Genomic DNA, 12,563 nt, shown 5'->3' on the forward strand with positions numbered 1-12,563 from the left:
ATGAAAGCAGCCCTGCAAAAGGACTGTGAGGTAGTCTAATTCTTTATGCACTTCCATACAAAAAACGGACAAACAGAAAAGCCTCATCAGACTCTACAATTCTAACTTGGAAAGTCCAAGTACAAAGGCATTTGAATGTTCCAAGTTTACAAAGGTGTTCCCCTTGCCCCAACAAGTCTAAACCAGCACACCTGCAAATAAATCAGAATTAAATATTAATAAAATTCACAAAGCCAGAAGCAGTTTAGTGCTCACAAGTTTATATTTTAAGTTGATAAAGATTCTTGTGTATTTTCTAAATACACAGACAAACAGGTTTTGGAGGTTTACATACATGTCTCAGGACACTTATATTAGGTAGGTAAATTACATTTAAAAAAAAAAATTGGTCTTTGTAAAAGCTCTTCCCAGAGAGCTTTTACAAACAGCAGGCAGAAAAAGTGTTCTGTTTACAGTGTTTAAGATGCTGATTCTCCCACATCATAATGGCCTCAATCATCCCTTTCCTAAACCCCAAATTTTGTTCTTAATAGCTAGTGTATTCCAAATGTAGTACCTAGATACCCTAAAATTCAGGGCTAGAAAACATCTTTGAAAGTGTGCTTGTCCCTAACATCTTTTAAACTACCTTGTTCAATTCACTTGAAGACTGGATACAGCAGGGAAGGAACAAAATAAACAATCCTATTTTAAATCCTAAATTGACTAAGAAAACATCTGTCAGTTCTAACTGTGTAGATTAGGTACCATAGTTAAGCTTAAGGATCCGGGTGACTGAACGGCACAAAAACTGAGGCTTACATCTAGTTCTCCAGATTAAAAAACCATCCTTTTAAAAAGTGAAAATGTCACAGCCCACTAGTAACACCGACTATAATGAGGTGTGTTTAAGTCAAAGTGACAAGAACAGCTCTAGCAGAAGACTAGTGTGGTAAGGGTGCTCACTGGGGACAGAAAGGATACAAAATTCCTATGCAGCCATTTTATAGGGAGGATATAAATTTACAAAAAAGGTTGTTTTATGAGGCACCAATAGAGCCTCCTAAAAAGAGCCGGGGCTTCAGAATCAGACCTCACCAAACCCAGATCTGGTAAGCTGTGGTAATTCGGCAAATGTCTGAGTTTTTCTGAGCCTTTATCTGAAAAGTAGAATAGCACCTAGAGACTAGAAAAAATAAGGCAGACAACACAAAAGTGTAGGCATACCAAAAAAGTGTGGGAGCTTCTGAGTCCTGAATCAGAGGAATGATTCTAAACCTCTCATGCTGTTCAGAGAATGCTCAAAGGACAAACCTTACGGACTTAAGTTCTCAGAGCTTGTCATTACTTCCCCTTTGATACTCTAGTCCCCACAGTCCTCGAACTTCCTCACTTCTCCCTTTCTGCGAGCTTGTACTTTTTCTCTTGGCTCACATCTGTACTAAACTACTTGGTGTGCTCTTAGTATTCTAGGAACTGCAGTGAGTTCACCCGCTCTTCACCAGGATGGCTCCACTTAAGACAGATGGTGTTTTGCCCCCCAAATTCAAAACTTCTGGTTATTGTCCAGTGTCCTCTTCCAATACTGCACACCCCCAAGCTCCTGATCCCTAGGGTGCTACAATTTAGCAACTTGTCTAGTAAATAAGAAAAAAATGAGAGTTAGGAACCATGACAAATGAGGGACCACATGGAAGTGTGTCTGGGAGAAATAACACATGATCTGAATTTATGACATGGTATTACCACTGTGGAATATGAAAGTGTATGCTCTTCCCCTTCATTAAAATTAAAAACTCTAAAAATATTTTATTTAAAATATAAATTACAAGAAAAACTTCACCAAATGTACAACATAACTCTGTCAGACTTCCAGACAAAATTATGAGTATTCAATCCATTACCTTTCTGAGACCAATCAAAAGTTCTTAAGCGATTTATCAACTTCCTGAAGTTGTATTGTCAGAAAAGGAATATACTTAAAAAAATAGAAACGTCCAGTAGTATACCTTAGTACTAAAACTATTTTTAAAAAAAAAGATCTAGAAGGGAAAAAGGCAATCCCTCAAGATCATGAAACAAAATAACTTAGGCAGTCAGCAAGTAGAAAAATCTGTCAATTCTGTTTCTGGTAAAGTGTTTACTTACTTCAAGGAACTTTTATATAGGCTGAGGCAAATATATATTCAAGAGTATAAACATTTTTTTCCTTTGGATTACCTAAAAACAAACTTTTTAAAGTATACTTCAGATGACTAAAAATATAGCCAAATCTGTCACAACACGACATAAAAGGCAATGGACAATTATAGAATATTTTAAATTAACAGTAATAAGTCATCTACATCAAACCTGTTTCCAACTAAAACCAAAACAAAAGCACAACAATCCCATAGTGTACCAAATGTGTATTTCAATTCACTGTATGCAATCTAACAAAAATTTGGTCATAATTTACCAGATATACATAAATGATTTAAGTAATAAAAGAAATTCTTTCTGTTTCAAGGTAAGGTCATATCTTGAGTAAAATAAAGTACATTAAGAATGTAAAGCCAAGTCCAGTTTCTATGCAATAAGTGAACTACTGTCTAATAAAGCAGATTTAGGTGATTTTTTTTAAATATATATATTTGCTCTTTAATATATATTTATATATAGACAGATCTACCGATTGTAAACTATGGTTTATTTTAAAGGAAGGGGATAAATGGGATGAAAGAAATCTTTATACTATACTTACATATTCACAAAGCAGAACATTTTAGGTTTAAAATACTTTTTCATTCATAATATTTCTGCCCAACTATGTCTACTTTGGACTTTACTAGAGTTACATTTTACTCATTTGTTTCAAACACTGAGAATAAGGTGTACTCTTCATTTCAAACAAAAATCAAACCCAAACTACTCTTCTGCCAGGCTCCCAGTTGTGTAGAGACTACCACACAATTTAGAGGGCCACGGGCACATCTCACACAGAATGCTAACATTTCATCTCTGATCTACCCACGCAGAAAGTCACTGTCCAATCTCAAACCATCATCCTACTGAAATCAGAGACAATGATCAAGTTTGTCTCTGTAAATGGAAATCAACTTTCCAACTTTGACCAGACGGAGCACCAAAAAGATTGTGTCTGTCAAAGCAGCTCGGTGGTTTCTTCCACACAACTGGCCTAATTTAGTTACTTGATATAAAATAGGAAAATATACTCAATTTGTATTTAAAAGAAAGTTGAAAATATGCTGTCTCTCAATCTTATATAATATACAATATGCTCCTGATACATGTCATCATGATAGCAGTAAAAAGCTCAGAGTTCCACTATCAGCTAATTCATCTATCACCAGACAAAATAAACCTAACAATTTCAACTGAATGAATCACTCTTTGACTCCTGAAGAATTTAGATAATGGAACAATAAAGGCTCTCAACATTTTATTTGTAATACTTTTGCAGACTGTTGAATCGTGGTGACTATAAAGATTTCATCAAGGTGTGGTGACTTTTAGGAATGGAAAAATAAATTATCAGCCACAGTTTAAAAAACACTCAATATCCCGGTAAGTATGAAACAAAAGAGAATGCACATTTCGTGTTCATTTTAATGATAAAAAAGGGCACAGGAGAAAAAACCTGGTATTTCACTTCTATTGCATAACAAGCTAGCCAAACTGGACATGGAGGATAAATTATAAAACAAATCATTTTACGTCTTTTTCTATGACTTTTCTTCAATTAGACTTCTGTATTTCAAATAAGGCTGAGGTATAGTACACTGGCAAAAATATAGGAGGCAAACAAGAACAGTGCCAAAGTAACAGATACCAGAACCAAACCCATGTCAGAAAACATCATGTAGTAACCATTTATCTAGCGGATTAGAGCAGCAGGAGAAAGTCACTTCTAAGTCATAATCACTTTAGTGGTATTTGTCAGCTTCACCATGGTAACTTCGCAACATCATTCTTCATTTGTGAAGTAGTAAAATTCATGTCAAAAAAGGGAGGGAGGACGGGGAGTCAGTTCATTCCAATAAATTACCTCTCCAGTTCTTATAAACATACGCCTATCAGCACAAAATTAAGAAATAATATCTAAGACTAGAAGAGACTTGGTTTAAGTTATGAAGCAAATAAAATGAAAAAAAAATACAAGAAAATAGAACCAATGGGGTTGAAAAAGCCCCTCACTGAAAATCTGTATTAAAAAAAATAAAATTAATAAAATAAAAATAGAAACAAAACTCTACTAGTACAAACTAGCCTGAGTGGTTTGATTGACAGAGTGATTGGGTCAACTGTCACTGTACTTCCATAAGTGAATTTTCTTCATTCATGTTAAAGTGGCACATGAATGTAAGCTCTAGAAAGGACAAGTATTATATTTTCATAGAACCCAAATAGTTAACTGTATATCCTATAAATAAAAAATATTTTACTTTGATAACTGACTGAATATGTGGGGACTCCATGTATCCAACCACATGGTTGTTTGCTGTACAGTCCTGTGCAAATATAAAAAAAAATTTTTTTTGCTATAAGGCTTTAACCCTACAGTTTTTCACAGCAACATAACTACCATCCAGCATGTACCATATTTTGCAAGCCTTCAAGTTCAACAATCCAAATTGTCGATTCATAGTATGTCCAAATGCAGCATTCTTGAGGAATATAGTAGGTCAGTTAATCATCCAGAGACATACACACATCTCCTGATTCGTCCCATCGAGATGCATCATTCTGATCTTCTCCATTCTCAGGCAGCTCTTCATCGGGCTCTCCACCTTCATTCTCCTCGTACTCTTCATCCCGAGGGAACTCTGTATCCTGTCCCTGATCTACACCTTCTTGCCCTGCTGGCTGTGACTTATCTGCACAGTCCATACACACTCCATAGCGTCGAGATCCATGTCTTATTCCAACACTGGCTGCTAACATGAAGATCTTCTTACACACCATGCATTTGTATTTTTTATCCTTTTTATGCACCTAATTGAAGGGAGAAAAATCCAAAATAAGGATAGTACAGATAAAGAACACATTTGAGCCGTTCAAATTAAGTCCTACACTTAGTAATGAATGGATAGCTAGTTAATATTTTCTAGATGAAGTACAATATCAGCTCAAAAATAATTCTGTTCAAAGCAACTTAACCATACTTCTTTAAATTTGCAAATAAAATGCTTGAAACATCACTGGCATAAAAACCCTTATCTCTATGATTAGCACTGAGTTTAAGGTCACTTACCAGGGAATGTCTTTTTACATGTTCTCTTCTAGTAAACAGCTTTCCACAAATGTCACAGCTAAACGATCTTACTCCAGTATGAATGAGCAAGTGCCTTTTTAGTGTTCGTCTGTATTTGGCTACATAGCTACAATGAGGGCATTTTAACTTGTTCATGATTAGAGATGAGTCACCTTAAAGGAAAAAAGGTACTGTTTAATATAAATAGATCATTAAGCAGAAACCTTCTATCAATACTTCTATGTCCAGCCATAAGAATAGCAACTGTTAACCCAGCTACTTATTTTTTAAAACTCAGAATACAGAAGCTTTTAATTAAAATTTAGAATTTTGACTTATATTTGTTGATAATACTTGCCATTTTCCCACGTTTCTTGTTTGGACCAAGATTCTGGCAATAATCCATACTTGAAATCATTTGAAGCACCCGGTAGCAATCCATATTTGAAGTCATTTGAAGTACTTGGTAGCAACCCATACTTGAAATCACTTGAAGTGCCAGGCATCAAACCATACTTGAAATCATGTGATGTTCCTAGGACAATTGAAAAGTGATTTTGAAGAAATGTTTGGGGAAAAAAGTCTGTTATCTCTTAATTAGAGCCCGAGAAAATAAAATGCAATTATAAGAACAATGATAATGATCTAATTACTATACCATGTGCTGGCTCTCACCTGTGCTCCTAGCACTTGGGAGGTTGGGACAGGCCAGGAGTTCAGGGCCAACCTTAGATACACTATGAATTTGGAGTCAGATATGGCCACATAGAATATCCTGTCTCAAAAACTACCCAATTCCCTCACTCTGTCTTCACTCCAAAACCTAAATAAAAATACCAGATCCTAGATTCAATTCCCATACTGTAACAATGTAAATACAATTCTTGAATCTCCAAAAGTGTGAGCTTAACAACAAAAGCCTAGTCTATAGTAACAAAACCAGGCAAATACACAGTCAGGAATTATCTCTTCCTGGATTCAATTCCATTTTACACACACACACACACACACACACACACACACACACCATTTATTGGGTCAAAAAATGTTTTTCTGTATGTAAGTATACAGATTCATCAGTTTTTGGCATTCGATCCCATCAACCATCAATTCTAATATGTGGGTTCTTTTTCAGTGGCTGTCAACTTGCTACTCAGTTCCCACTCAGTCACAATAATTCCATTTCCCCTCTTTGACAGATGGTCTTATGCAGTCCAGGCTGGCCTTGAACTTGCTATATAGCTGAGAACAACCTTCAACTCAGCACCCTCTTGCCTTCACTTCCCAGATGCACCACCACACCTGCCAGAGATTCTTTTTTAGACAATAAAATCACAATACTGGGGAGGCTGAGGCAAGATGACACAAAGTGAGACTAGGTAAGAAATAGGACCCTGTTTCAAAAAAACAAACTAATTCAGAACTGCTGTGGGATGTTCTATATGTCAAATATGTTGCTGATTGGTCAATAAATAAAACACTGATTGGCCATTGGCTAGGCAGGAAGTATAGGCGGGACAAGGAGGAGAATAAAGCTGGGAAGTGGAAGTCTGAGTCAGAGAGACACTGCCAGCCGCCATGATGACAAACAGCATGTGAAGATGCCGGTAAGCCACGAGCCATGTGGCAAGGTATAGATTAATGGAAATGGATTAATTTAAGCTGTAAGAACAGTTAGCAAGAAGCCTGCCACGGCCATACAGTTTGTAACCAATATAAGTCTCTGTGTTTACTTGTTTGGGTCTGACGGCTATGGGACTGGCAGGTGAGAGAGATTTGTCCTGACCGTGGACCAGGCAGGAAAACTCTAGCTACAAATGGCGTCCAATGTGGTGGCAAGAGTTTCCACCTAAAAACTGAGAAAAAAAAAAGATTCTAAAACGGAGCTAAAAACAGCTTCCTAATTGTCTCTCTCAAATGAGCGGCAGCTGCCGGTTTGAGCTACTTGTGGGTTCCTAGAGTGCATGCTCAACCTGTAGTATGGCGGGAATGAGGCCTCTGCAAGTGGCACATTAAGCTGTGTGGTGGATTTAGCCTTTGCTAGTACAAAACAGAAAAAGAGGTTTCTGGGCTATACGCTGCTTGGATAAAAGCATAGACCCACGATAGCTCCCAGAGCTGGTGGTAAACCACCACCAATTTGGGAAGCTGAGGTGGGCAGAACCAGCAGCCATAGTGCCGGTTTCAGTCTTACAAATGCTGCAGTTTAAAGCAATAGATTCACAATAAGACAGATTCAGATATAATAGTTTAAATGTGTGTAAAATATACGTAGGCTTGAAAGAGACAAAAAAGGTGATATATACAGTTATAGAAACAAATACATAGTTTTAAAAAATAAAGTCTTTAAAGAGCCAGTAAAATTAATATAAAAATAAGCCACGTAAAGATGAATATCACACAGAGAATCTGGATTGTGTTGTCTTTGGGATTTTTAACTGCAGAAAAACATTTGATTGTAAAAGCTGTTGAGTTATGCCAAAATGTATATTTTAAAGGTACCTTGACTTCAAAATTTGGATGTAAGGATGTGTTGCTTTGGAAAGGAAACTCTGCTTTTGTTCCCACAGAACGCCAAAGGCTATGGATTTGTTCCAGATTAAGATACATCAGGTTTGACCAGCCAAGACCCCCTGAAAGGTCTCTGATGACACCATGGCCCAGATGATCCAACATCCAGAACGGTTTGAAGGCAACTGGCTCAGACATTACAGCCTCATGAACTATTCCATAATCCTAAAATTTTCTTTGCATCCCCATAAGATACAGCGCCCCCCTCCAGCAGGAAGTAGTAAGAGAAGCTACGCCCAAATTCCCAAATTATATGTAATTTTACTTTGTTAAGGTTAAAACCTTCCTTTTTGAAAAATTTTTAAAAAAAGGGGAAGTGCTGTGGGATGTTCTATATGTCAAATATGTTGCTGATTGGTCAATAAATAAAACACTGATTGGCCACTGGCTAGGCAGGAAGTATAGGCGGGACAAGGAGGAGAATAAAGCTGGGAAGTGAAAGGCTGAGTCAGAGAGACACTGCCCACCGCCATGATGACAAACAGCATGTGAAGATGCCGGTAAGCCACGAGCCATGTGGCAAGGTATAGATTAATGGAAATGGATTAATTTAAGCTGTAAGAACAGTTAGCAAGAAGCCTGCCACGGCCATACAGTTTGTAACCAATATAAGTCTCTGTGTTTACTTGTTTGGGTCTGACGGCTGTGGGACTGGCAGGTGAGAGAGATTTGTCCTGACTGTGGGCCAGGCAGGAAAACTCTAGCTACACAGAACCTGTCAGGCTGCAAAAATCAAGGGCTACCCACCTAACTCACAGTGAAAAGTCTACGCTTTCAATAAGGGATCAAAGACTAACCTGATGGAGCCCTTCCTCCAGGCTTGAGGAATATAGTAGGTCAGTTAACCATCCAGAGACATACAAACACCTCCTGATTCAGCCCTTTGGGCTGCTCCATTCCAAAGTAAAGACCTCTGGGAAGTTTCTCCATGCATGGTAAACAGACTCCCATTGCAAGGCACTTGTAACTGACTTCCCTGACACACCCCCTTTCAATATAGAGGTGTGCAGAACTAATACAGGTAGAACAAAGCTAATCTATAAAAACCCACAATCTCAAATGCTCACACATCTAGAATGTTTTTAGAATAGCATGTTGTGCTCAAAAAACCTTCAGACTTTGGAGCCTTTTCAAGTTTTTAGATGAGGGACGTCAACTTCTATTGCAGCTCCTCCTCTCGGTACTGAGTTAGCCATGCAAAATGTCAAATTCTGAAAGACTCCAACATTTTAAACACATCGGGTCCCAAGCACTTCTGATAATTTTTTTCCCATAAACTCCTTTAGTTTTCACAAACCAGCTAAATTTCCATTTACCTGAAATATTGTCCCCTTTTAAAAATTAGAGTAAATGTATTTTCTTTGGTAAAAGAATATATAAGGAAGTTAAAAAGATCTCTGTGGGATGTTTTTCTAAAATATACTTCATTACCATTATATGAACTGTCTTGAATATATTTATTTATTAGTCTTTTTTTTTTAATTCAAGAAAGCCCTCTGAGGCTATAATTGTAAGTACAACGCTGTTGGTTAAAAAAAAAAAAAGTTTCACAATTGTAAAGTGAAAACATCTGCAAACATATGGGACAGGGAGGGAAGGGGGGCAGCCTAGAGCAGTCAGCCTTTCCATTTCTACTTCTGCATTTCTAGTTGAGTTTGGGCTTTACGATTCCTATTTCTTCAATAACTGAGGACAAAACAAATTAAAGTTACTCGAGGACAGCGAGACCTGTCTTACCTTTGTGCTTCTAATTAATGTCCAAAACATACATGACTTTTACTTATTTGTTGAATAAATGTATTTAGGAAAGCTAACATGTACCGGATTTTTTTGACTTGTTCAAAATACTTCAAAAATTGACCTCAGATTAGATTCATTAATATATTCAGATAAATAATACTGTCTACATACAGACAGAAAATATTAAGAACAATTAATAAACTGACCATGCATGATTTAGAATTAGATTTTTTAAAAAAAAACTTCAAATTCCATGTTTCTCTGTATAGGCCATTCACAATAACAGGTAAAAATACACGATTAGTCAGAGAGACGGCTCAGTGGGCAGGGTCACTTGCTGCCAAGCCTGGTCATCTGACTAACCCCTGGGACCCACATGATGGAGAAAGTCAACTCTCGGCTCTCTTCCAATCTCAGTGACACAGTGTGTATACACAAATAAAGAATTTTTTTAAACTTTAAAAAGAAACCCTAACCCTAAATTTCATAGAAGTCTTCTAGTTCTTAGTATCAGTAGAGATGACTTGAAGAAATTATGAGGAGCTGAGTAACGGCATAGCATTGTGATTCAGCATACCTAAGAGGCATTAGTGTCTATTTCCAGAGTGTGATTAATGTTCACTAATGTCTTTGCTATATACTCCACAGATTCAGAGAACGCCCAGTTTGAGATCATACTCATAAAGCAAGGGCTGCCCTATGGTACAACTACTAAGGGATCACAGGAGAGCCAGCACTGGATTAGCATGTGTCAGACCTGGGGGCATGGAGGGGAAATTAGGAATCAAAATGTCCCCTTAAGGGAAATGACCCTAAACCCAAGATTTACTCTTAAAAATTAAACAATAAAATGGCTCGTGCTGCTTCGGCAGCACATATACTAAAATTGGAATGATACAGAGAAAATTAGCATGAACCCTGCGCAAGGATGACACGCAAATTCGTGAAGGTTCCATATTTTTAAAGTAAAAATAAGAAAATAAATAAATAAGATGGCTCATTTTCCACAGAAAGCTGTTTATGTGTATTGTTTTACAGTTTTATATTCTTGGACCCAATTCCTAAACCAAATAATTGGGTTCTATAAATACCTTTAAGCCAGTAGTCATTCTCTGTACAAACAATAAATAATTATTTTTAAAAAATCTTCAGAATTCTATCTTGCTCAAAAGAATCCAAAGGCATGCAGGACTTGGTAGCACATGCCTTTACTTCCAGCACTTGGGGGGTAGGGGCAGAAAGATCTGAGTCCCAGGCCGGCCAGGGCTATACACTATGAACCTGTCTCAAGCAAAAAAACCAAAAAGGTGTATCTCAGAAGTACGGGGCGTGGCTGGCATAGTCAAGGCCTTATGTTTGATTTCCAGCACCTAAAAGGGAGTGGCAGGAGCCAGTGACAACGTTTTACAAGCAATGCCACCTGTTCTTCCACCGTTCATTTTAAAAAGGAGTTCAAGTACAAAGTTGAAGTTACAGCTACATCTCACCTTTAAGTGTTAATTTCGCCACATTTTTCCTGTGTATAACATTTTATGTGCCATTGTAACATGTACTTTTTGCTTTATGCCTAAATACTATGTGTTTGTATATATAATTCTAGAAACATTCTCCTAACAAAACCATGATGCACACAATTTAAAACTGAATATTGCTAACAAATAATACATATCTACATTTCCAACTATTTCCAAAATGCCCTCTACCCTTATTCCTAAAAGGGCAAAAGCCCATGATCTAATCAAGACCCATGCTGCATGGAGTTTAGCCTCCTTACATCTAGCAGTTCCTTGTGTGTCTCTGTCGTTCCAGCCATTAGAGCTTGGACTGCCTGCTGTGTCTTTAAATTTTCTCCTTATAGATAAGATTCAAGCTAAACACTGTTCAAAAAGATACTACCTAGGTAGTGCTGTGTGCCCAAAATGTATCACACATCAGTGGGCTCTGTCCTTTCATTAAGGTGTTTTTAATGACAGTAATTAAATGTAAACTGTACAATGACAGTTGGTTGTATTAATGCTCCTCAGATCTCTTTAAGGTATAGATAACCTCTTCCTTCTTGGTAAGGCAGGCATACACACACACACACACACACAAATAAAATGCAATAATTAAAAAAAGGTTTCCACAAAGTATAACTATTTAAAATTTATCAACATTTCTCTTAAATTCATTTTTACGATTTTTTAATTGTGTCTGCATGTATGTGTGACATGAATGCAGGTACTCCTGAACGCCATGTGTCAGATCTCCAACTCCCAATTGGAATTACAGATGTTGGTGAGCCACTGGATGTGGGTACTAGGAATCAGTGTTCTTAACTGCTGAGCTATCTCTACAGTCCTTTTCAACATTTTCTATAGCTATCAATCAATGATCACAATTATTTTACAAAACTAATTAAAATACACTAGTCAACTATTGTGATAATTACCCTTTTAGTTCCATCAACAAGCTGGCAGGAAGCTATAAACTCATTAAACTGCCCAATATTTAAAAGTTTAAAATACCGATGAAGTCCCCTCAAACAAAACCAAAAATACCAGTTTGCATTTACCAAGTTCCTAAAGTCCTCACAAACGTAACTAACCTCAGACTGGTCTCTAACTGGAAGCATTTGCACACAAGTAGCCATGAACCTACAGCAGACTCCAGTGAACATGTAAACATAGCACTCCACACTCTTCAGATCCTCTCAGACTCCTTACTGAAAATCTCACTGTACCTACCAGCATCTCCTGAATCTTGTCCACTGCAGGCCTCGGCCAGTAAATTTGTGTTCACGGTCCTATCGCCATCAGGCCCCGAGAGCAGTGCACCGTCTAAATCTGAAAATGACACAGTAAGTTTATTTACAAAGCACACTAAAACCATCCACCCAAGAACACCAGTTTCTTCCTAGATCTCTTGTATTTATGATGCAGGCCAGTTGAGAGGCCTTCCAGTATTGGGTATCCACCACATGTTCAACACTATAAGCCACAGAGACATAGTTACATCAGTACAAACACATGTAATAAAG

General features: G+C 37.3%; 1 protein-coding gene and 1 non-coding gene across 2 annotated transcripts in view; one reads left to right on the plus strand and one right to left on the minus strand.

Moving 5' to 3' along the window:
- Positions 1 to 238: 238 nt before the first annotated feature.
- The window catches only part of Zbtb10 (zinc finger and BTB domain containing 10), a 41,459-nt gene continuing 29,134 nt past the window's right edge, over positions 239 to 12,563 (minus strand). The window contains exons 3-6 of the mRNA XM_052716999.1: positions 12,271 to 12,369; positions 5,592 to 5,768; positions 5,234 to 5,406; positions 239 to 4,974 (exon numbers count right to left, since the gene is read on the minus strand). Coding sequence (XP_052572959.1) covers positions 4,669 to 4,974; positions 5,234 to 5,406; positions 5,592 to 5,768; positions 12,271 to 12,369 — 755 coding nt within the window. The 3' untranslated portion in view covers positions 239 to 4,668. The remainder of the gene's footprint in view (positions 4,975 to 5,233; positions 5,407 to 5,591; positions 5,769 to 12,270; positions 12,370 to 12,563) is intronic.
- On the plus strand, positions 10,402 to 10,506 carry LOC128097988 (U6 spliceosomal RNA). The gene has a single exon (XR_008214040.1). It is a non-coding gene; the product is annotated as a U6 spliceosomal RNA (small nuclear RNA).

The sequence above is a fragment of the Peromyscus californicus genome, unplaced genomic scaffold, assembly GCF_007827085.1.
Source record: "Peromyscus californicus insignis strain IS unplaced genomic scaffold, ASM782708v3 Scaffold_5__1_contigs__length_169319896, whole genome shotgun sequence".
Lineage (NCBI taxonomy): Eukaryota > Metazoa > Chordata > Mammalia > Rodentia > Cricetidae > Peromyscus > Peromyscus californicus.